Source organism: Phocoena phocoena, chromosome 4 (genome assembly GCF_963924675.1).
Source record: "Phocoena phocoena chromosome 4, mPhoPho1.1, whole genome shotgun sequence".
NCBI classification, from domain to species: Eukaryota; Metazoa; Chordata; class Mammalia; order Artiodactyla; family Phocoenidae; genus Phocoena; species Phocoena phocoena.
Window position 1 is genome coordinate 52,431,187 of NC_089222.1, and position 25,847 is coordinate 52,457,033.

Consider the following 25,847-nt stretch of genomic DNA (forward strand, 5'->3'; position numbering starts at 1 on the left):
ACTTGGCTGTTGCTGTGTTCACAATGGGCTCTGTGTTTGGTGAGCCTTTTACCAGGGATTTGGGCTGGGGTGGATCCTATTTGGTCCCTGGATGGACAGAACTGCCTCTAGAACCTTGATTAGTAGGGCTGGTGCTGGGACAAGGTTCCACTTCAGGGTCTGCAGTTGGGTCTTCAGACAGTGGTCCTGTTATCAGGTATGTGGAAAGATATGCCTCTCTTTGAGTCCTTGGGAGGGCTTCTACTGGGCCACTGGGTGGGTCCCTGGACAGACTGGCTGGCTCTGGACTATGGTTGATAGGAGCTGGAACTGAGGCCCAAGATTGCTTCAGGGTACACAACTGGAAATGAGATCTGAAGGCATGGATGGTCATGTCTCCCACCAGATCCCTAGGTGGGTAGAACTGTTCCCTGACTGCAGTGGGGAGGGGCTAGAGCTGTGTCACAGGGACATTTCAGGATCTCTGGGGATGCAAATAAGTATGTCTCCAGCCATGTCCCTGGGCTGGTAGGACTGCTTATGGATGGTGGCTGAAAGGAGATGGAGTCAGATCATGAGTTACTTCAGTGTCCATAGCTGTGGGTTTATTACTGAGGCATAGACAGGCATGACTTCTCTGAGGTTCCTTGGCATCTTGTGCTGGTGGCAGGACCAAGGTCAAATGGGGCTATAGACAAATCCACAGGGGTCAGAACTGTTTCTGAGTCTTGCTAGGGACACTATAGGGGTGCCATCCTCCTTGGTTTGGGCCTGCTTTATTAAAACAGACTTCCTTGGTTGTGGGCCCCCCTGAGGTTTCACAGTGTCCTGCCTGGATTCCAAAGCTCCCACAAAGACACTTTTTGTCTGTGAATGGCTGCCAAGTTATTGTTGCCAGGGGATGATACAAGCTGGGAACATCCTGTTCTGCCATATCTCTCATGTCACTCCTGGCCAAACTTTGAACATTCAGTTATGGTAAAGAGGAGCATGTTGTATTTTAAATATCTCATTTCATGAGATCTGCAAGAAATTTTCAAAATTTCTGTTACTTCTATTATGAACCAGTTTATTCTAAAACTCATGAATATCTGTAATGGTTTAAGCTTATATCACCTCTGAGCATTTTAATTATCCTCAAAGTTATAAATAATGATGCCCCCCAAACTTGTATTTTCATAGAATATTCCATATTGTCTACTTTATTCAGTATATCTTGGGTTCAAAAAGGGTATTTTATTTTATCTTATTTTTTAATTGAAGTATAGTTGATTTACAATGTTGTGTTAATTTCTGCTGTATAGTAAAGTGACTCAGTTATACACATATATACACTCTTCTTTTTATATTCTTTTCCATTATGGTTTATCCCAGGCTATTGGATATAGTTCCCTGTGCTATACAGTAAGACCTTGTTGTTTATCCATTCTATATGTAATAGTTTGTATCTACTAACCCCAAACTCCCAGTTGATCCTTCCCCCACCCCGCCTTCCCCTTGGCAACCACAAGTCTGTTCTCTATGTCTGTGAGTCTGTTTCTGTTTTGTAGATAAGTTCATTTGTGTCATATTTTAGCTTCCACATATAAGTGATATCATATGGTATTTGTCTTTCTCTTTCTGACTTACTTCACTTAGTATGATAATCTCTAGTTGCATCCATGTTGCTGCAAATGGCATTATTTTCTTTTTTTTATGGCTGAGTAGAATTCCATTGCATATATGTACCACATCTTCTTTATTCATTTGTCTGTTGATGGACATTTAATTTAGGTTGTTTCCATGTCTTGGCTATTGTGAATAATGCTGCTATGCACATAGGGGTGCATGTATGTTTTTGAATTATAGTTTTGTCCAGATATATGCCTAGCAGTGGGATTGTTGCATCATATGGTGATTCTATTTTTAATTTTCTGAGGAACCTCCATATTGCTTTCCATAGTGACTGCAGCACATTCCCATTACCACTAATGGGAATGTAGCAAGGGATCCCTTTTCTCCACACCCTCTCCAGCATTTGTTGTTTGTACACTTTTTAATGTTGGCCATTGTGACTGGTGTAAGTGGTATCTCACTGTAGTTTTGACTTGCATTTCTCCAATAAGTAAGGATGTTGAACATCTTTTCACATCTAAAGGGTATTTTAAAAATAATAGTGTCCTCTATGCATATATAGAGTTTAGTGCTGTTATTACCATTGAAAATAATCTGCATTCATTATTGGTGGTGGGATTGAAACAAAATACAAATCTGATATATTTTAAGATTTAGGAGTGATTTTAACCAGTTTACTTAGATTTAAAGATGAGAAAACTGAGGCAAAGTGAAGTTAAGTTACTTGTGAAAGTCAAAGCTAGTAAGTGATGAAGCAGAAATTCAAATCCATGCCTTTGTTATTTTATTTTCTTATATTTTGACTGATGGGTTTTTTAGATGTATATTGCTTAATTTCCAAGTATTTGGAGGGGTTTTTCTAGATATCTTAATGATTTCTAATTTAATTGCATTATAGTCAGAGAAAAAGCTCTGTCAGATTTCAAATTTTCAAAATTTTGTTGAGCCTTATTTTTATCCTTGGTAATAACTCCTTTTCTTGAGACCTACTTTGTCTGATAGTAACATAGCCAAGCCTGACAGAAAAACAGATTTTTATGTTTACTGTATGGTATGTCATTTTTCTTCCTTTTACTTTCAAACTATGTCTTTTTGTAGATAGAACATAGTTGAATCTTGTGATTTAATCCAGACTGATGATATCTGCCTTATAATTGGATTATTTAGTTAGTGTAGTATGTTTAGTGTAATTATTAATGATTTTGTTCAAACCTATTGTCTTGCTATTATCTTCCAGTGTCCCATCCATTATTTGTTCTTCTCTTCCTCCTTTCTTGACTTCAGTTAATTAAATATTCTTTAGTATATAATTTTAAGTGCATAATTGGCTTTCTAGCTACACTCGTAATATTTTTAATGATTACTCTAGGGACTATAACATGCATTTTTAATTTAACACAGGCTACTTAGAGTTAATATTGTGCTACCTCATGTAAAAACTTCAGTAGTAAAATTCCATTTGTGCCTCCTCCCGCAGGTTTTTGTGATATTGTAGTCAAATATTGCACATCAAAATATGTAATCTTATTATTTATTATTTTTACCTTAGATAATACGATAGAACACTATTTTTTCCTTAGTCATTCATCCTTAAATAAATTTTGAGAAGATATATAGTGTTTTATGTTTACTCACTTAATTTACCATTTCTGATGCTCTTCATTCCTTTTTGTAGATCCAAATTTTACTCTACTGTCATTTACTTCAGCTTGAAATATCTTATTTATCATTTCTCAAAGTACAGATCTGCTCAAGATTAATTTTTAACTTTAGTTATTTAAAAATGTATTTATATCTCACTCTCATTTTGAAGAATTTTTTGTTGTTGTTGAATTCTTGTTTGGCATCATTTTTCTTTCAGTACTTTAAACTTCCTGTTCCATTGTATTTTGGTCTCCATTATTTCTGATTAAAAGTCACCTGTTATTTGTATCATTGTCCCTGTGTGTAACATATTGTTTTCTTTTATCTGCCTTTAATATTTTCTCTCTGTCTTGAGTTTTCAAAAGTTTGCTTATGCTGTTTCTAGATGTGGTTCTCTTTGTATTTATTTTAGTTGGGGCTAACTAGATTTTACTTTTTTTAAAAACAAATTTGGAAAACTTCTACTGATTACTTTTATGCCCTTTTCTTTCTTTCTTTTCCCTTTGGGACAGTTACATGTATGCTAGATTGCTTGTTACTGTCTCTGAGGATAGGTCACTGAAGCATTGGTTAATTTTTTAAAATATCTTTTTTTCCTCTGTGTTCACATGGGGTAATTTCTACTGATTTGTCTTCATGTTCACTAATCCTTTCTTTAGTACTAAGTCTTCAATCTGATGTCAAGGTCAATCAGTACATTTTTATTTTAGATATTTCATTAATCCATGCTGAAATCTCCATTTGGTTTTTTTCTATAGTTTCTATTTTTCTGTTGCGATTCTCATTTCTTCACTTATTATGATCATCTTTGCCTGAAGATCCTTGGATCTATTTTTTGTAGCTTTTTAAAAATCTTTTTCTACCAATTCTAACATCTGGGTCATCTTGGGGTCTGATCGTACGGACTATTTATTTTGTTAAATATGAGTCTCATCTCCCTATTTCTTTGAATGTACAGAAATTTTTATTTTATGCTAGACATTTTGGATGAAACTTTGTAAGGAATTGAGATTATGACATCATCCCTGCAAAGTTGTTGAATATTTTTCCTATCAGGCAATTAAATGAAAAATCCTCTTGTTCTTGTCATGCATGGTTTTAGTCTCTATTAAGGCAGGTCTGTTTTGCCTTTGAGTTTAATCCTAAGGAGTGATCCATTCTGGAGGTCATGGTACTAACTCTTAAAGCATGGGTCTTTCTGGGGTTTGAGCTGAATGCCTTAGGTACTCAGTGAGGTCTCTTCACACTGGTATTTCAGTATCTCCCATCACTGCAGGTCCTCTGGTATTTTCACTTAGCACTTAGTCCCATAGCAGGCAGTCTCTGCTACCTGACGTCTCACTTCTTATATTGGCCAAGAACCTGCAGCAAGTCCTCATGCAGTCTTCTAACCTCAGCCTACTCACAAAGCTATTTCTCCTTTGGTCACCTGCCCTGTAAATTACAGCTTTTTTGGCAGCATCATATTCTAATCTCTGCTTCCTCAGCCCATTGAGATTTCAGTTTAACATTTAACGTGATCTCCAACTCCCTGAGTAAGGGCAGGAAAAGAACCCCAGCAAAAAGCTAAGAAAATTGTGGGGCTTACCATGTATACTGTCCTTCTCTCAAGGATCAGAGTCCTGCTATGACCATTTTCCAGTGCGTAAACAGAGTTGTCTCATATATTTTGTCCAGTTTTATGCTTACTTATAGCAGGAAGGCAGGCCCAGTACCAGTAACTCTATCACGGGTGGAGTAAAGAATCTATGGGTTTATGTTTAATTTTCACAAAATCTTGTGATATAGTATTTGTGAAGTAGGTAGTATTATTATAACCCAATTTTATAGAGAATTAAACTTGGGCTAACTGGTGAGTGAGGGAGTCAGAATGAAAACCTGAGCAGTCAGGTTCAGACTCCATGCTCTGATTTCACATACAATGCTGCCTCTGCAACTTGAAATTATGTTATTACCTTCGTGGCATTTACCACACTCTCTTTTTTCTCATATTAGTATTTGTTTTTTAAACTTTGCTGCCTCTTCTAATATGCATAAACACCACATATTTCCTGTTTACAACTACCACCCCCACTGCCTAGCACAAGCTCTTGGTGAGCATTCAAAAATATTTGTTGAATGAATGAGTGAATGTAGATGACACCATTACAATTTTGAAAAGGGGCTCATTTCCACATATTTGCTATTTTAGACTTCATCTTGCCTGCCACCTTGTGGCATCAAAATTCTGCAGCAAAAACAAGCAAACATCAGCAATATAAAGGTGGGAAATATGCAAAAAAGTTGATATGCATCATTAGAATCTTTACAGTTATACAAATAAGCATATAATTATATGATAGGAAAAGAGGTATAGTAGGATTTCTATTCTTGATAAGATAGCAGTAATTAGAAATCAGTCTTAGGAATGTTCAAGACACCTCTGATAAACAATGATACTAGTTTGATGAAGTGAGCACAGAGTTGATATGTTTGACTGATGGCATCACTTTTGGTTGAAGTAAAAAAAAAAAAAAATGATATCCATATTTGCCACTTCGGATATGTTATTTAAAAAAAGAAAAACTTGTTAACAGTTGTTTCTAAAGCCTTTGTATTACTTATTATCATATTTTAAATGTCGACACTTGCCTAATTAATTTCAAAATGTATCTTTGTTGAACCTAAAACCATAAAGTTATGGTTCTTGTAGTCTTCTACATGACAGAACAACATGCAGTTACTTTTTATCAGAAGCAAAACTATGTGATGGTTTTCAAGCTAATTTTTGTGTTAACAGATCTCCTAAAGATATGCAGTAGACCTCACATTTACATAAAATTAAAGAAAGGATGCTTCAGCAAATGCAAATAAATGCAAAAAGGGAATATTTTAATTTTGATCCATGATTAGTATCAACCATCACAATGTGGTAATAATACAAAAGCAAGATTCTGCATTCAGTGTATAACTGAATGTATAATGTATAATGGTGTATAATGGTTGTAGGCTATTTATAGACTGAGTATCCTGATTAATTTATTTATTTTGAGAAATATATTTATGTTTCAGGCTCTACTTTAAAATCTGAGATCTTTAAAAACGTTTAAATATTAGAATCGTAGGCACTGTCTTCTGCAATATGACATTTTGCTGGGTAGCAAAATGATTTATTTCAGTTGGTGCATTATTAATTGTATGAATTGACTGTTTAACCTCTATTGATTTCCATTTCTTAATGTTCAACTTAGAAAAAGAAGCAAAAGTTATTTTACAATAGAATAAAAAGGATACAAAAGTTAATCCTAGCATAATGGGGAAGATTAGTTTACTATTCATCATTATATATCCTCCCTTCAGTAATTTTCAAGGTCTTGAAAGAGCATGCTTAGTTTTAAAATAAAAGTTTCTAAGCCTAAATAGTGAATCTATTGAAACTAATCCTTGCACCCTTGTTTCTTATAGTACAATTTTGATTAATGTTCATTACTTGTTTTTATAACACTGAATTAAATATTGACATGACCATACCATTTTGAATCCTTTTATTATTAAAAATGATTTGAAAATCCATCAAACCATTCTAATATCCAGGAGATAGTTTCCTTAATATGCAGGCCATTTTGGTGGCACTTCTTATGTGTAGTGAAAACCATGGAGAAGGTGATAAATAATTACTTTCAAGTGCATCTCAATTCATTGTTGTTTATGTATGCCTATAGATTTTCTGGGCTATTCCCAATTTTAAATATTTTTTTCCATTGAGCTCACAAGTCACCCAAGTGGCTTTTTCCTTTCAAATGGAAATGGAATGAAATTCTTTGACATAACCATATGTCCTGATATTGGGTTTGAAAATGATGGTTGCATAAGGTGTTTCCAGAAACTATAGAGTCTAATTTTCTTTGGTGTCAAAGAGAATCTGTGTTTAGGTTCTGCAGTTTACTTAAAGCAAGAAAATTTCTTTCAAGCAGGTTATCTTATGAATTTAAAAGTGGTTTTGTTGTCCTTGATGTCAAGCTTAAGCCTACAAGCTTGAGGTCTCCTTAGAGCCATGAAGAATCTTTGGCGGAACTTTTACATCATTGTGGATGTAGAGTTGTAAATGATTTTTAGCATGTTGGCAGATCTCCTGCTCACATAATGAGTATTAATATAATTGATAATTGTGTTTCCTCGTGGTTATTAACAGGGCAGGCATTATGTTTTCATGTTGATATTAGTTTTATTATTTGTATCCAAAAGAAGTCCAGGATGTGTGAGATCAGAAAATGAACAAGACTAAATATTTAGGTCAATCACTCTAAGCCAGGCAGAGAGGGGTAGGGGCTTCATAATTCTAAGAAAAGAGTTATTTGAAAGACATAACATAATCACTTTATCTTTGCCATAGATTAAACTGAATATTACCCATGATAAGAGCAAGGCCTTTAGGAAACAGGACATTTTTATAGAAAAAAAAGATAGGGCTGAGGATTCCAGGAAGCCACAAGCTAAAACAGAGTTCTGAAGAGGGATAGAAACATATAAAAGAAACCTTTAAGGACATAGATTAAAAAGTGTTTTACACCTTTGGACAGCTGTCACATTCACCCCTGCATAGCATCCTTCGACTCAGCTATGGTATCTCCAAATAAGCGATAAGCTTTCGAGTCTTTGCTCATGTTTCACAGTTGGGATTTCCTTCTACCATTCTCTGTATTTTGGGCAATTTTGGAAATTCTTCTGATCTTTCTCGTTCCTTACTTAACCTTATTCGTACCCTCCTTTCTTCCTGCCCTAATTTGCTACTACAGTTATCTGCCTTTTTATTTTGTCTGGCTTTATGGATAATTATTTATGGCTCTGTTTCTTCCATTAGGTTTTGAGATGCCCTTTGTGATCTCTGTGATTGCCTAGTTTAACATAAATCGAGTAGTAAAGAAATGTTTTTTGTTTTGTCTTTAAATTTAAATGGAATCTAAGTTAATCATACAAGCTCACATAATACCCTCTGCTTGCATGGATAGTACTTACTTGTAGTTATTAATACTTCATTTTACCTGTGCGCATGATTCAGGGCAAGGTCAGGTTTCCTCATCCGTAGATAGCATGTAACAAGCTTTGTCTCAATGAAACTCGCCACACTTGCTACATCTTCAGCAGATGCTTCAAATGGTTTTCCCAGAGCTGCCCCTTTGCTGCAAAGCTTTAAAAAAAATACAGTGCTTTAAATTTTCTAATAATCTTGACATACAATTGATCTTTTAAACAAGCAAAACATATATATGTACATGTACTTTTTCCAAACTACAAGTCAAATATTAACATTTTGATTGTAAATTAAATAAATTGTTCCTGTTCACTATTAAGTGACTGTAATATAAGTAACATATTTTACTGTAAAATGCTTCCTGTAAAATATTTTTAAAGTATGATATATTTTAAAGGGGTGCCATTAGCTAAGAATGTCTGTTTTAAAAATAAAGCACACAATAAGCAAAGATATTAGCAGAAAACCAGATATAAATCATATTAAATACCAATGCTTTTATGAAAACCCAGCCGAGCAATGATCTAGCACACTATCAAGTTGATTTAATATAATAAGGGGTATCGGAAGTAAACTCCTAGGAGCCATTAACATGATCGGTGATTAATTTGAGTCTGAATCATATTCTCTAGGATGTTATTGAAAGAAAAGAAGTGAAAATTTATTAGAATTTATTGGCGGAGGCCACAGTATCTGAAAAACATGGCAGGAATGTGGAATTCTTTTTTTTTTTTTTTTTGGCGGTACGCGGGCCTCTCACTGTTGTGGCGCACAGGTTCCGGACGCGCAGGCTCAGCGGCCATGGCTCACGGGCCCAGCCGCTCCGCGGCATGTGGGATCCTCCCAGACCAGGGCACGAACCCTGTCCCCTGCATCGGCAGGCGGACTCTCAACCACTGCGCCACCAGGGAAGCCCAGGAATGTGGAATTCTTAATAAAAATTCCAGGAAGTCAGTGGTTTCTGGGCACCACAGATAAACTGTAGAAGAAGAAAATAATTAATTTTGGGAGGAGAAGCCCCAAACATTAAGAAGTGTCAATAATATGACAAGGATAGATCGGCACTTTTTTTTTTTTCCCTCAGAGTTTTCTACTGTGTCTTAGAATCAAGGCTGATGGGGGAGGAGAAACTCCACCTCTGTTTAGTGACCTTATTCCGAATATCTGCTTCTTTGCTCTTTTCTATATCCTCTATGCTTTTCTTACCAGGGATAGTAATATTTGGAGTTAATATCTATTTATATATACCTCAGTGTAAAATTTCTTGTATTCTAAATCCTTTTCATTTAAATGATATTATTTAAACTAATTTTTCTGTTTTTAAATTTTTTTGGCTGCGTTGGGTCTTTGTTGCTGCGCACGGGCTTTCTCTGGTTGTGGTGCCTGGGCTTCTCATTGTGGTGGCTTCTCTTGTTGCAGAGCACGGGCTCTAGGTGCGCGGGCTTCAGTAGTTGCAGTACGCGAGCTCAGTCAGCTGTTGTGGCTCGCGGGCTCTAGAGCGCAGGCTCAGTAGCTATTGCGCATGGGCTTGGTAGCTCCGCGACATGTGGGATCTTACCTGACCAGGGCTCGAACCTGTGTCCCCTGTATTGGCAGGTGGATTCTTAACCACTATGCCACCAGGGAAGTCCCCTAATCTTTCTTTTATAGAGTAAGTTGAGGTTGCCTTGCAACCTCATTTACATTAACATTGTTGTCAGTTATTTTTTAAAGTGCAAATGGGTTGAGAATGACTATATTCTGTTCGAAAATGTATTTCTCTTCTTAATTTTATCCAATAACTATGAGCTGAAGGTGAATCTAGATGTTAAACAGCCCTAGTTTGAATTGGTAGTTACCTGGTGCTGCTATCTTTTGCCTGGATATCCTGTCAAGTTTGAGAATTCATATCATTTTTAAAAGTCTTTTCCAATTTGATGGGAGAAATTTGTTACTATAATACATACATTCAGTCAATATATAGTTATTGAGTAATTACTAGTAATTGTCAGACAAAAATTACTGCCCTTACATTTTAATTTGCATTAGATAGGTCTTTTAAATAAATTTTGGCTATTTTTAATTCCATGTAAATTCCTGTTTTCTATTCCTTGCCTATTTCCATAATCTTTTTCTTACTAATTATAAGAGCTCTTTAGATATGTAATCTATTATTCCTTTTCCTGAACAACTATACGCACACAATCAAATGTAAAATTTTTCCCCTCAAATTATCCTTTAGAAAAGAGTCAAATTCTATTCATGTTCTTATAAGGGTTCTCAGAGTACAGTTCTCAATTATTTGGAGGGGAAAAAAAGCAAAGACTCTTGTGGAAGATACAAAGTAAATGACCTCAGTCAATGTTGTCTGGTTGCTTTATAAAGATTACCTGATAAAATTGATAATAAAAGAGACAAAGCATTTAACACTGATTTAGTAACTATTCCTGAGAGTCTGACCTCACGAATGTCAATATAGTTGGAATAAAATATCACTTAAGAGAAAGTGTTATAGTTTGAACATGACAGCTTGAGACCACACCTCTCCTCTGATCCTGTAGGGCCAACCTGATCTTGTAGGACCCAGAGATACCTAAAGCAACAGTTTTTCAGGGGGAAGATAAAAAGGTTTTTGGATGACATAGCTCTTTATAAAGCCCAAATCAGTAGAAAACAAAATGAGTAGAAATTACGTAGTTTTATTTGCCAGTTTATCATCATATTAAAATTCTAGAACCTCTTGATTAATTTTATCCTCTAAATTAAATCAACATTTTTTTCAAGTCTTAAATGCTCACATCTCATGGATTTTTCACATAAAATCTTAAAGAAACAAAAGAGAAACAAACAAGCCCCACAGTGTATGTGTCCTTTGCCCCTTCCTCCGCTGTGTCCCTCTCTGTTGCGGTGGAGCAGGCATGTTTCCTTTCTCAGGCACACTTTTTGTGGAATGAATATGTGGGCCATTCAGGGAGTAGCATCTACAAGGACACTCAGATCCTACATGGTAAGAGGAAGCTGACCTTCAGATTTAATAATATTAAAGACTTCGCCTGTGAACATTGAGATAAAGTGAAGAATAAATGCCTGATCTAATGTCTTCACTATTCTCTACTTCTGTGAGATTCAAGGCCAGAAAAGGAATAAAATGATCAATCTTAACACACTAAAGAGTGTACTTTATGAAGCCAAACTATAAGACAGCAAGGAGAGACAGGGATAATTTTTCAGTTCACATTAAAATGGGAGAACAGGCAGCCTGCTGGGTAGGCTTATGTATATTTGTGGTGATCTTGGTTTATCAGTCAAGTACTCTAAGATAGAGTACTTTCTGATTTTATCAAAGGTTGCTTTATTTATTTGCCAAAGTGGGGCATCTTTGAAATAAGCTTTGCAAATTGTTATAAATATGTTGAAGTTAAAGGTAGAATTATAGTAAATATAGACAAAGTACTGGTGTCAGGATTATAAAGAACATTACAGATATTTTGCTGAATTTTAAAATTTTCATGCAGACATTTGTAGAGACTGAGAAGTTAATTCTCTAGAAGATGAAGAACTTTAATGTGAGATGTATTTGTTTGAATGTAGGAAGGGTGACTTAGTTCAAATTATATTTGTCTAAAGCTATACACTTTACCTTTTTGGTGAAATAACTCATGGAGATAAGGCAATAAAAACTTTTAAACTACCTGATATAGTATATCAGTGAGAAGACTGAATTAGGAAACAAAAATTATGTGTTAGTTTTTTGTTTTGAAAAGAAGCCTAAAATATTTTTGAATGAAGCATGGACAAATTAAAAGCATAATATTTAAGGGAAAATGCAGTGAAGACTCTTATGTGTATTGTTGTTGTTTTCATGAGAAGGTAGATTAAAATGAAATTTCAGTAGTAAATTAGAATCACAGCTCAAATTTTAATAAAAAATAACGTATTTTACAAAATATATTTGATAGTTTTCTGAAAACAGGATGGCAATACTTCAGAGTTATAAAACCTTTTTCTAAGGTATCTCAAAGTTCTTTTAAGAAATAAATATCAAACCTATTTTCAGAAATTGTGGCAAAAAGGAATTTCAAGTTTTGTTTAAAAACACAGATAAAAATAATATAAAGCCCAATAATAGCAGAAATAACCAAGATTAAATATTATATTATGGTCCCATTCTTAAAAATACAGCCACACATTTTCCTTTAATTAGTATCATCATTAATAAGATTGATATTGCTAATAGATTCTCCCTTATTAGAATACTGTATGATGAGTGTTTGCCCACCATATTCCTGGGACATAATTTTGAGTGATCCCTGAAGGTCTGGGAGAGAACAATAAATCTTGAAAAATGTGGCATTATTTGAGTTATCAATTAGCTACAAATAAGAGTATATATCATTCATCCAATCAGAAATTTTTAAGGTTTTTATATTGCTTTGGAAATTACAAAAAAATCTAAAGATGGAGAGTAAGTTACCCATAACCCTATCACCATTAATTTTTTACATATTCCTAACATCCTTTTCATGTTTTTATAATAAATTATGTATCGTATATAATTTTTGCATTTCTTTTTCATATGCCGTGCTTCTTTTTTGTTTTCAATTAAAATCTAAAACGTATTAAAATATACTCATGTTATAATTATAGTTGGATATTTCAATATCCCACTCTCAGCAAATGATAGAAATACTAGAAAGAAAATCAGCAAAGATCATAAAGATCTGAGCAACACAGTCAACCAATGGTAATTGACATATATGTAAAACACTCCACCTAACAACAGCAGAATACATATTTTTCTCAAGCACCCATGGCAAAGTCACTGATATAGAGCATATCACGGGCAATAAAGTAAATGTCAACAAATTGAAAAATACTGAAATCATTCAGAGTATATTCGCTACCATAATGGAATCAAAATTCAACAGTTAAGGAAAAAAATGTCTCCAATTTGAAAGTGGGCAAAGACATGAACAGATTTTTCACTGAAGAGGACATGCAGATGGCAAATAAGCTCATAATAAGATGTTCAACATGTTTATTGTTTGACATCATTAGTCATCAGAGAAATGTAAATTAAAACTACAGTGAGGTATCACCACATACCTATTAGAATGGTTAAAATACAAAATAGTGACAACACCGAAATCTGAGAATGGTGAGGAGTTGGATCACTCACACATTGCTGACAGGAATGTAAAATGGTACAGCCAGTGGAGAAAACAATATGGCGGGTGCTTAAAAAACTAAACATGCAACTACTGTACAACTCAACGTTAGGCACTTATCCCAGAGAAATGAAGACTTATGTTCACACAGAAATCCATATGTGAATGTTTATAGCAAGTTAATTCATAATAGCCCCAAATTGGAAGCAATCTAGATGTCCTTCAATGGTGAATGATTAAAAAAATGGTGGTACAGCTATACTGTAAAGTATTGTTCATCTATAAGAAAGAATGAGTGAGTGATAATGCAACAACTTAAGTGAATCTCTAGGGAATTATGCTGAGTGAAAAAAACCCATCCCTAGAGGTTATATACTGTATGATTACATGACAAAATTATAGGAATAGAGAACAGATTAGTGATTGTGTGGGGTTAGGGATGGAATGGGTGTTGTGGTTATAAAAGGACAACAGGAAGGAATCCTTGTAGTGTTAGAACTGTAAACTGTAAGGCATTTTGACTTTGGTGGGTAGATACACAGAAGTAAAGACACACACACACACACACACACACACACACGAGTACAAGTAAAGTTGGAGAAATTTTAAGATTGGTTGAATGTCTGAAAATATTTTGGTGATGGTACTAGTCTTGCAAGAGCTTACCAGTGGGAGAAAACTGCATAAAGAGTAAATGGGATCTCTCTGCATTATTTTCTACAACCGCGTAAGAATCTACAGTTATCTCAAAGTAAAGTTTAATTAAAAAATAATCATGTTAAGGTTTAAGTGTCTTTCATTTTATCCCCCTCCTTTTGTTTTAGCACAATTATTATCATGTTTAACTGAGATTTAGGATGAGAAGATTAATCTTATCTGAGGGAAATAATCTTCTTGGGTTTTTTCTTGTCAAATTATAGACTGATTTTTATAATGAAGGGTAATAATTCATAATGAAGTTTGCTCTGAAGTTTTATTTGGCAGCCATTGTGAAAGAATGCATCAGTTTCTCCACATTCTCATTATTGTGGTCTCTTATTTAAGGACATTGGCCATGAGCTGAGGGTTGTACTTAGTGATATTCACAGGGAGAAGGTGGCAGGTCCTTTTGTATTATGACTTCATTATTTATTTTTTCCTAAACATCTTTCAGTTTGCAAGCCCCACTTCCAAGTAATTTTTCAAAGAGGGGTTATGTGGGTGGTAACTTCTCTGAGCTCACGCATAACTGAGAATGTATTTTTGCTGACTTTATACATGTAAAGGAATGTGGCTGAGTGTATGTTTCTTGAGACATAACCGTTTCTCTGTAAACACATAGATCTCCATTTATGTTCTCATATTTAGCATGCAGAGGAGGAAAAAAATACTTTTTTGGATTAAACTAGACATAATTTAAAAGAACTTCCTGTGTTGAAATTTCTTTGTTTTCCCCACGCATGTGATACATTTTTCTATCTTCTTGTAATTCAAAATTATTGCTACCGTGAATCCAGATGTGTTCTATTTTCATCTGTTTTGCCCGGAAAGAGGTAAGGTCTTTGTGTTTCCATACCCAGGTTTCTTGTTTTTTGTTTTAACTTAGAAAAGTTTTCTTCACTTACATCTTTGATTATTGTTCCCATCCCAACTGGGATGTTCCCATCCCAAAGTAATTAAGTTGCATTTCCATCTCTGTTCTTCATGTCTGTTAGGTTCTCTGTTTTATTTCACCACTGCATTCTGAGAGAGTGTCTCAGGATTGTCTACTAAATTATTGGCTTTATTTCCCAATATTAACTCTACTATTAACTCTATTTCTTTTTATAATGATGACAGTTGCAAACATTTAAATAGTGTTTATTATGTTACAAGCAATGTTCTAAGAGCGCTCCGTCTATTACCTCATTTGATAATCACTGTTTTCATGCCCATTGTCCTAGTCAGTTCAGGTTGCTATAACAAAGTACCATAGACTGGGTGGCTTAAAAAATAAACATTTACTTCTCACAGTTCTGGAGACATGGAAGTCCAAGATCAGGGTGCAGTGTGGTCCACTTCTGGTGAGGGCGCTCTTTCAGGTTGCAGATTGTTAACTTCTCATGGTAACCTCCCATGGCAAAAAGAGGACCAGAGAGCTCAGTTGGGTCTCTTTTATAAGGGAACAAATTCTCTTCATGAGGGCTCCACCTTCAAGACCTAATCACCTCCCAAAGGCCCCACCTCCAAATACCATCACATATATGATTAAGTTTCAACATATGAATTTGGGGGGGACAAGCATTCAGTGCATAGCACTCATTACTCATTTCACAGATGAGGAAACTGAAGTTTAGAGAGTTATGTAATCATCTCAGGCTACACAGTAATTTGGATTCATGCCTAGATGTCTGGCCCTAGAGTCTGTGTGTTTAATCACTGCACCAGTGCTACAGTGTCAGTTCATGAGCTACTGATCCATGATGAGATAAGCACAGAAACAGAGTAAGCATTTAGAAACTTTCATAGTAGTTTGATAGAGAAATATATTTCTTGAATTATAATGAAAATTAGCTTTTTTTTTTTTTTTGGTACGTGGGCCTCTCACTGTTGTGGCCTCTCCCATTGCGGAGCACAGGCTCCAGACGCCCAGGCTCAGCAGCCATGGTTCATGGGCCCAGCCGCTCCACGGAATGTGGGATCTTCCCGGACCGGGGCACGAACTTGTGTCCCCTGCATCGGCAGGCGGACTCTCAACGACTGCGCCACCAGGGAAGCCCTAGCTCTTGTATTTTTATGTCATATTTTTACTTCATTTTTTTCTAGTAATTTATTTTTACTCTGTTTAATAAAGTATCATTCCACAACAGATTGGGACGAAACCAACACCAAAGAGAATTGGTTCTTTAACACAGATAATGAAAAGAACTGTACTAAACTGTTAGAAATTTAGATAATTAAGAAAATATAAAGAGAAAAAATTCACAATTCTATTATTAAAAAATGATCACTGTTAGATGTTAGATGTTGGTGTGGATATATCTATCTTAGCTAGTTCTCTGTCTATCATCTCTCTGTCATCTATCTATGTCTTTCTCCTTCCATTTATGAAAATGATATTATTCATGATCCATACTATTATGTTTCTTTCTTTGACTGTATCTTGGACATTAATAAATATAGATTTATACCACTTTTTAAATGGCTGCATAATTTTACCAGATCCCCATTTAATGTTTTTCCTAGTGAGAAATTTCTCCAGAGACACTGAAAGTTCTTAATGTCATAAATAAGGTACATTGAACAGCCTTGTATATACATCTTTGCCCACACATTTGATCCATTTCTAAATTTTCATATTCTATATGTTATAATATACTCTTACATATTGGAATTGCCGAGTCAGGCATATATATTAGAACCCATAAAACATATTTTAGAAAGTATACATCATGAAAGTGGTCTCCAGAAAACTTTTACACTTTTACCAACAAGGCATTTAAGTTCTTGTTTTTCTGTATCCTCACGCACACTAGATATTAGCAATGTTTTAATCTATTTATTCTTTGCTAATCAGATGAGTAACAAAGGCACCTCACCTTAATTTGATTACTAAATCAACCGCGCATGTTTATTGGCCATGTGTATGTGTATGCTGTTCATGAATTTTATTCATTTTAAAATTGGGCTGTTCTAATTCATATTGATTTATTTTCACTTAGTAAATATATAATTAGATTTTTTCCCCAAATATATAATTTATTTTGAGTTATGTTCATCACGGTTTGGTGTCAGGCTTATGCTAGCTATATAAAACAAACTGGAAAGATCCCCGTCTTTTCAACACTCTGGAACACTTGGAAATAAATAGTTAAAAAAATTTCAGCCCAGCTCATTTCACCTCTTTTTTTTTTCTTATTTTATTATTGTACTGTGTAGGTTTTCAGTGTTGTGTATCAATTTTGTTAATTTATATTTTCCTAGAAAATTACCAGTTTCATTCAGACTCTAAAATCTGTCATTACAGTGAAGAACATTATATTCTTAGAACATTTTAAATGCCTGTTGTACCAGTGGTGTCATTCCCCTTTTCACTCTTGGTGCTATATAGTTTTGTTTTCTCTGTTTGTTTCTTAATTAGAATAGCAGGGGTTTGATTATTCTGTTTTTTAAAAAGCAACACACTCTTAGATTAATTTATTAATTCTGCTATTCTGCTTCCTAATTCATTGATTTTGGTTTTTATGTTGGCTTTGTTATCCCCCCCGCCTTCTTTCCTAGGGGTTTTTGCTTTGTTTCTCTGTAATTTTTTTTTAACTAGTATCTTTACTTAATACTTAATTCATTTATTTTAGTTTTTCTTTTTCTTTTAACATCTTTATTGGAGTATAATTGCTTTACAATGTTGTGTTACTTTCTGCTGTATAACAAAGTGAATCACCTATACGTATACATATATCCCCATATCCCCACCCTTCCTATCCCACCCCTATAGGTGTTCACAAAGCACAGAGCGGTTCTCCCTGTGCTATGTGGCCGCTTCCCACTACCTATCTATTTCACATTTTGTAGTGTATATATGTCCATGCCACTCTGTCACTTCATTCCAGCTTACACTTCCCCCTCCCTGTGTCCTCAAGTCCATTCTCTATGTCTGTGTCTTTATTCCTGTCCTGCCCCTAGGTTCTTCAGAAACTTTTTTTTTTTTTTTTTAGATTCTATATATATGTGTTAGCATACAGTATTTGATTTTCTCTTTCTGACTTCCTTCACTCTGTATGACTGACTCTAGATCCATCCACCTCACTACAAGTAATTCAGTTTCATTTCTTTTTATGCCTGAGTAATATTCCATTGTATATATGTGCCAATCTTCTTTATCCATTCATCTCTGGATGGACACTTAGGTTGCTTCCATGTCCTGGTTATTGTAAGTAGGGCTGCAGTGAACACTGTGGTACATGAGTCTTTTTGAATTATGGTTTTCTCAGAGTATAGGCCCAGTAGTGAGATTGCTGGGTCAAATGGTATTTCTATTTTTAGTTTTTTAAGGAACCTCCATACTGTTCTCCACAGTGGCTGTATCCATTTACATTCCCACCAACAGTGCAAGAGGGTTCCCTTTTCTCCACACCCTCTCCAGCATTTAGTGTTTGTAGAGTTTTTCATGATGGCCATTCTGACTGGTGTGAGGTGATATCTCAATATAGTTTTGATTTGCTTTTCTCTAATGATTAGTGATATTGAGCATCCTTTCATGTGTTTGTTGGAAATCTGTGTATTTCTTTGAAGAAATGTCTATTTAGATCTTCTGCCCATTTTTGGATTGGGTTGTTTGTTTTTCAATATTGAGCTGTATGAGCTGCTTGTAAATTATGGACATTAATTCATTGTCAGTTGCTTGGTTTGCAAATATTTTCTTCCATTTTCAGGGTTGTCTTTTCATCTTGTTTATGGTTTCCTTTGCTGTGCCAAAGCTTTTAAGTTTCATTAAGTCCCATTTGTTTATTTTTGTTTTTATTTCCGTTTCTCTAGGAGCTGGGTCAAAAAGGATCTTGCTGTGATTTATGTCATAGAGTGTTCTGCCTATGTTTTCCTCTAAGAGTTTTATAGTGTCTGGCCATACATTTAGGTCTTGAATCCATTTTGAGTTTCTCTTTGTGTATGGTGTTACAGAGTGTTCTAATTTCATTCTTTTATTTTTAGTTGTCCAGTTTTCCAAGCACCACTTATTGAAGAGGCTGTCTTTTCTCCATTGTATATTCTTGCCTCCTTTATCAAAGATAAGGTGACCATATGTGTGTGGGTTTATCTCTGTGCTTTCTATCCTCTTCCACTGATCTATATTTCTGTTTTTCTGCCAGTACCATACTGTCTTGATTACTGTAGCTTTGTAGTATAGTCTGAAGTCCAGGAGCCTGATTCCTCCAGCTCCATTTTTCATTCCCAAGATTGCTTTGGCTATTTGGGGTCTTTTGTGTTTCCATACAAACTGTGAAATTTTTTGTGCTAGTTCTGTGAAAAGTGCCAGTGGTAGTTTCATAGGAATTGTATTGAATCTGTAGATTGCTTTGGGTAGTATAGTCATTTTCACAGTGTTGATTATTCCAATCCAAGGACGTGGTATATCTCTCCATCTGTTTGTATCATCTTTAATTTCTTTCATCAGTGTCTTATAGTTTTCTGCATACAGGTCTATTGTCTCCTTAGGTAGGTTGATTCCTAGATATTGTATTCTTTTTGTTGCAAAAAGTGCAACAAAAAGAATAAAATATCTTTTTGGGAGTGTTTCCTTAATTTCTCTTTCAGATTTTTCATCATTAGTGTATAGGAATGCAAGAGATTTCTGTGCATTAATTGTGTATCCTGCTACTTTACCAAATTCATTGGTAAGCTCTCTTAGTCTTCTGGTAGCATCTTTAGGATGCTCTATGTAGAGTATCATGTCATCTGCAAACAGTGACAGTTTTACTTTTACTTTTCCGATTTGGATTCCTTTTATTTCTTTTTCTTCTCTGGTTGCTGTGGCTAAAACTTCTAATACTATGTTGAATAATAGTGGTAAGAGTGGACAACCTTGTCTTGTTCCTGATCTTAGAGGAAATGGTTTCAGTGTTTCACCATTGAGAACGATGTTGGCTGTGGGTTTGTTATATATGGCCTTTATTATGTTGAGATAAGTTCCCTCTATGCCTACTTTCTGGAGGGTTTTTATCATAAATGGGTGTTGAATTTTGTTGAAAGCTTTTTCTGCATCTATTGAGATGATCATATGGTTTTTCTTCTTCAGTTTGTTAATATGGTGTATCACATTGATTGATTTGCATATATTGAAGAATCCTTGCATTCCTGGGATAAACCCCACTTGATCATAGTGTATGTTCCTTTTCATGTGCTGTTGGATTCTGTTTGCTAGTATGTTGTTGAGGGTTTTTGCATCTATGTTCATCAGTGATACTGGCCTGTAGTTTTCTTTTTTTGTGACATCTTTGTCTGGTATTGCTATCAGTGTGATGATGGCCTCGTAGAATGAGTTTGAGAGTGTTCCTCCCTCTGCTATATTTTAGAAGAGTTTGCGAAGGAGAGGTGTTAGCTCTTCTCTGAATGTTTGATAGAATTCACCTGTGAAGCCACCTGGTCCTGGGCTTTTATTTTAGTTTTTCTTATATAGAAGTGTGTTGTGTGCTTGTGTGCTTTACTCAGGAAGAGAATTTGCTTTTACTTTCATCTTTCTTGCCAGTAACTCTTTAAGAAAGTGTTGGCTTCTTATTATTCTTTAAAATGTTACCACCTGCTTTTCTTAGTTGCTTGTAAGACTAGACCTTTTTTTGCATATTTGTTAGTCATTTATATTTCATTATTTATGGATTATCTGTCAGATCCTTTACCATTTGTCTTTTATGCTCTTACTCTTTTTCTTGTTAATTTCTATGAGATCAGTCATGGACGCCTGGTGTTTTGGCATGTTCTGCATTTCTTTCCCTGTTCTAGCACTGGATTCTGAAGATGTTCCCTTGAATCTAAATAGAAAAGATAATTTGTAAAGGCAGTATACATTTGTTATTTTGAAACAGTGAGATTAGGGAATTGAAGAAAATAAATTATAAAGAAATCAGAAATTAAATTGCAGCATAATTTTAAACTGGAAGCAACAAGAATCAATAAGTGATAGTATCAAATCAGAAGTACAGAGGACAATCTCTAAAACAGGAAAGATATTAAAGACTCCTTTACTCATGAATTTTTAAAATTTCTAAGAGATTTTCATGTATATAATTACATCTAACTTTTTAGTATCTCCACAAAGTAGATAAAACAAATTTTCCCATTTGACAGGTATTAAAACCTATGGGTGAAGAAAGTCAACTGCATGGTGATGGATGGTAAATAGACTTGTGCTGGTGACCACTTTGTAGTATACAGATGTTGAATTATAATGATAACCTCCTGAAACTTATATAATTTTTTTTAAAAAGAAAAAAAAAATCTTATGCTAAGAGAAGTCTAGTGATTTTCCCAGTTAACAGGGGCTAAAACTGATTTTTTTTTAAATGGAAAGTCCTCTTTCCTCCACATCAGGCTCATTGTCCTAAATTATTCTGTTCCTGAAGTTTCTTTTTTATTTTTTAAATCTTAGTACCTAACACCTCTGTTGGACATTCAGTAGAACTGCTGATGAAAACTTCCAGTGGTTTTCTCTTGGAAAACATGACTTCAGTATTCCACCTGAGTTTAATGCTTCCTTTTTTTTTTTTTTTTTCACCATGTAGAATCTTTCTTAAGGTCTGACTGCACAGGAGCCTGGTCCACGCCAAATGTTTACTAGAGACTGGGTTGGTAGCTTCTTCTTGGTTCTCCTTGCAGCTCACCTTGGTACTGTTAGAACTTACCTATAGAACTTTCTTTGCTGGGAGAATTGTAAGGAGAAAAAAACAAAAACCAAAGAAATTTCAACCTACAGAGTTCACTGCTCTTTCTTTCACCACCTCTTCTTCTCATTAACTTCATATCTCAAGGTGAAATAAACCATTTCTTGTCCATTTCCACTTCCTAAATGTTGAATGGATTAACATTTATGCATAGATACAAAAAGAGAGTACTAATACTGGAATTAGGGGATGAAATAGCACTTAGAGCCCCAGAAATGAGTCCTTGAACATGAGTCTCTGAGTTGGGCATGCAGTAGATATAGGTGATAATCTACTTTTCATCATCTGTTCTTCCTTGACGGTTTGTTTTTTGGAAATTCTACCTGGTGTCTGGCAGGCCTTTGCGATGATCCTACTTTTTAGAAATTTCTTCCTGTGGGTTACTGCAAATAGAGGGATGGGCTTTAGGCACAATGGCTAACCACCATCCTATCCTGCAAATTTTTCAATGGGATCTTTACAATCCCTTTTTATATACCAAACTAAATGTTCAGACTGCAATGGTCTCATAACTAATAGTTTTCAATTTTAATAAATATCTTTTTATATTCCCTTAACAGAGTGGAAAGAATATCTACACCGTAGAATAACACCCATTGGTTTTAAATTTTATCTCATCTTGTTACATGAAAGAGGAAAGAATCAGAGAGCTCGTCCCTTGTAACTTTCCACATGGTGCCACATAGATCTACTAAAGTGTATCCCTGGGAGAGACAGGGTATGTGGAGCTAAGAGACACAGAGAATTATGTTCACACATCAGTGGACTTAAAAGTACCATCAGGGTTTCAGGAGCAGTGCTTTTCAGCCAAGTAGGCCATGATGTGACCGCTATTAAATTTATAGCGGAATTGGAGAAATGAGGTTGCTCCCTGGGTGACACACTGTTGAATGACAGTAAAAAGTAATTAATCACTCCTACTCCTATTTGTTAAAATAGCTATGCTTCAATTTTTTTTTTTTTTTTTCCTTACAGATAGCCTTAAAATAGAGGCGTGGCCATAGTGAGTTCATTCCACTGTGTTTCACCTTGATCTGACCAGCCAGTAATTTGCTTATGCTCTGAAGCATGTAAATGATACATATTAACCTTTAGTTTTTTTTTTTTTTCAGGGATACCCCTAAACTCTAGCTATCTGATGTGTAAAGCAGATTAGAAACATGGTGGGAGTGAGATGAATTAATACAATAAATCTTCCTTCCTTCTTGTCTCTGCATTTCAGCTCATAAAGGTAGTGATTTTAAAATGAAGATAATAGTGTGCTTGTTTCAAGGTGTTTATATTATAAAGTAAATATACTATTACTTACAAACTCAGCTCTTGTACAGTAATTATAATAGCTGGCATTTATTGAGTGCTGGCTGTGTGTTTGGCATTGTGCTAAGCTCTTCATATATAGTATTCCATTAGATATTATCTTTTATAGACGGTATCCTGTTAAATATTATTACTCCCAATTTTCAGGTGAGGAAATTGGGTTGAAGAGAGGGTACTAACTTATCAGACAGTAAGTTCTAAAGCTATGATTCAAATCCAGATCTGCTGTCTCACCTAGATCCTGTTTTTCTTAGATAGTGTGTTCCTTAGCTGGCCATTAATGTGAGTCACAGTCAAATCCTAGAAGGGCAGATGTGAATCCCAGCAGTTACTGTTAACGCTGGTTTCTTATTATGACTACTTCTTTCATATTCATACATGCAGTGAGACAGATTATATAGTAGTCTAGTGAGATATAGATACCTGTGTATGTATGTATGTATCTATCTATAGCTCGCTGGACTACCATTAAGGAATTGGTAGGATAGGTAGGATAGTCAGGAAAATAGAGAGATAAATCAATATTTGTTGAGCAACCAGAGAAGGCACTTTTATATACAAGAATCACTTAATTCCTACAATCACCCATTTTATAGAAAGAGGGATGACTAGAAGCAGAGGAATCTAGAACGTGTAGAAATGGAGAGAAGAAGGATGAGAGATGATGCAAAAAAATGAGAAAAAGAAGAGAGAATGGAGGTGCTCTGGGGAGAAAAAGAGCACAGTTCTTGTCAAGAACACAGGGTCTTTGCCTGGGTCCAGGGATGAAGGCCTCGAGGGTAGCAGTGAGGTGCCTGCTGGACCAAAGTTTTTCATGTCAGAATGACTAGTTCCTTAGGCAGGAGAGTTTTTGATGTACTTCTTCATCCCCTTTGCTGAATAGCAGTAAAACTAAATTAATATTTCGAGGACATTTCATAATAATTGGGGTTTCTGTGGAATCCTTGGTTTTAATATATTAAACTGCAGATGTATTTCTTTTAAAATTTATATTCATGTCAATTAAATGTTTTTCATTACTTCATTTTGTTTAAGTGGGGAAAGCTGAGCTGTCTGGGAGGGTCTGTTTTCTTTAAAACTGTTGGGATAACGTACTAAGAGAAGTAAGATATCAAAAATTTTTATGCTTTTGACAGGACATCATTTTCAAGAATTTAAGAATAAAGGGAATTAATAAAACAATGATCCACAAATTCAGTGCCCTATGATACATCACTTGATTTCATTACTGTGTTCTCTTTTAGCTATTATGGACATTTATAGCAGTATTAATTATTTTGAAGCAAACGCCTGTGGAGCAGTATATAATTCAGCAATTGCCATGAAAACACCGTAGAACAAACTAGCCCCTAAACTCACTGGCATACAACAATATGCAATTATTTTTTCTCCACACACCTTTAGGTTGGCTAAGTTTGGCCAATCTAGGCTATGTTCAGCTAGGCTTGGCTCTAAGATGGTAGTTAACTCCAGGTTAACTAGGGCTTATAACAGCAGCTGTCTGAGACATGATCTTCTCATGGAAAAGGCAGGAGTAGAAGAGAGTAAGACAACTGGACAAGCACATTTAAAGCCTCAATCATTTCAGGTCCACTCCCATCCCATTGGCCAAAGCAAGTCACATGGCCAAGCCCCATGTCAAGGGCTGAGACTGGTGGGATGTGGATGAATAATGCTATGACTGGGTGGGGGTGGGAGAGAAGAATTGGAACCAATAGTTTAATCTACTACAAGGAGAGAAATAGATTTCTTTCTCTAAATTCTAAATTATTTTTTCAAATTCCTCATCCATTCACCCTCATGTGAAGGTGTGCCACGTGGGTTATGATACAAGATAAAAGTCTGGGTCTCTCCTACCACTGATTTTTTCCTTTTCTTTCAGTACCACAGGTTCCTTCAGGACAGAAACAGTTCTGAAATTGTACGTTCCACAGAAAATTAAGGAGTTATTAGATCAAAAACGTTTCTCAGATCAAATAAGCAGGTGATATGTTAAGTAGTTTTAGTAGTTTAGAGCCATTAAAACTACTTGACATGCTAATGTATACTAAGACATGCAAATATCTAAGAGGAAGATATGGCATACAATATTTTACAAACTTATTTGTCCATAGAATTCCCTTCCTGCAACAAACTCACTTTTTTAAAAAGAACATCTTGAGGGCCTAGAATTTTGTGAAATTCATTTTGGGAAATGCTATCCTAAGGCAACTTCCATCTTCCTTACTTCTTAGTTCAAGTGGGGCTGGCATCTGGTTAATACCTCAATTTTGAGATAAATGTTTCTAAAAAGAATTTGAGGAGAAGAAGAAGCAGGGTTAGCACATCTGATCAGAAGGCAATGTAGTTATATTATTGGTGTGAGCTGATATACTCTATTTCAATGTATATGTTCCTCATGTTACTATTAAGTTAGTCAAATCCAGGTATGTCTCACTGTCTTTTAAAATTCTCTTTTTAAACATTCAGAGATGTTTATTTGCATATTTAAAGCATACTAGAAATTAATGTTTGTGGGTGTCAAGAGATTTTTTTTTTTCTAGGCCCAGAAAGAATGGAGCTCTGGGATCATTTAATCCATACTGTTATATGTCAGGTGTAAAATTCTGGTTAGTATAAAGTTTGGTTTTTATCTTAGATTAGCAATACCAATGGATATTTTCCTTCTCAGAATACATGTTTAAACTAACACCTTGATGTTAGGCCATGGAGAATAAAGCTTTTAAAGAAACACACATGAGGCTAGGC

At 35.1% G+C, this 25,847-nt stretch overlaps 1 protein-coding gene across 1 annotated transcript in view; it reads right to left on the bottom strand.

The window, feature by feature from the left end:
* The window catches only part of SPATA16 (spermatogenesis associated 16), a 225,920-nt gene that overhangs the window by 161,315 nt on the left and 38,758 nt on the right, over nt 1-25,847 (bottom strand). The window contains exon 2 of the mRNA XM_065875819.1: nt 8,259-8,404. Coding sequence (XP_065731891.1) covers nt 8,259-8,404 — 146 coding nt within the window. The remainder of the gene's footprint in view (nt 1-8,258; nt 8,405-25,847) is intronic.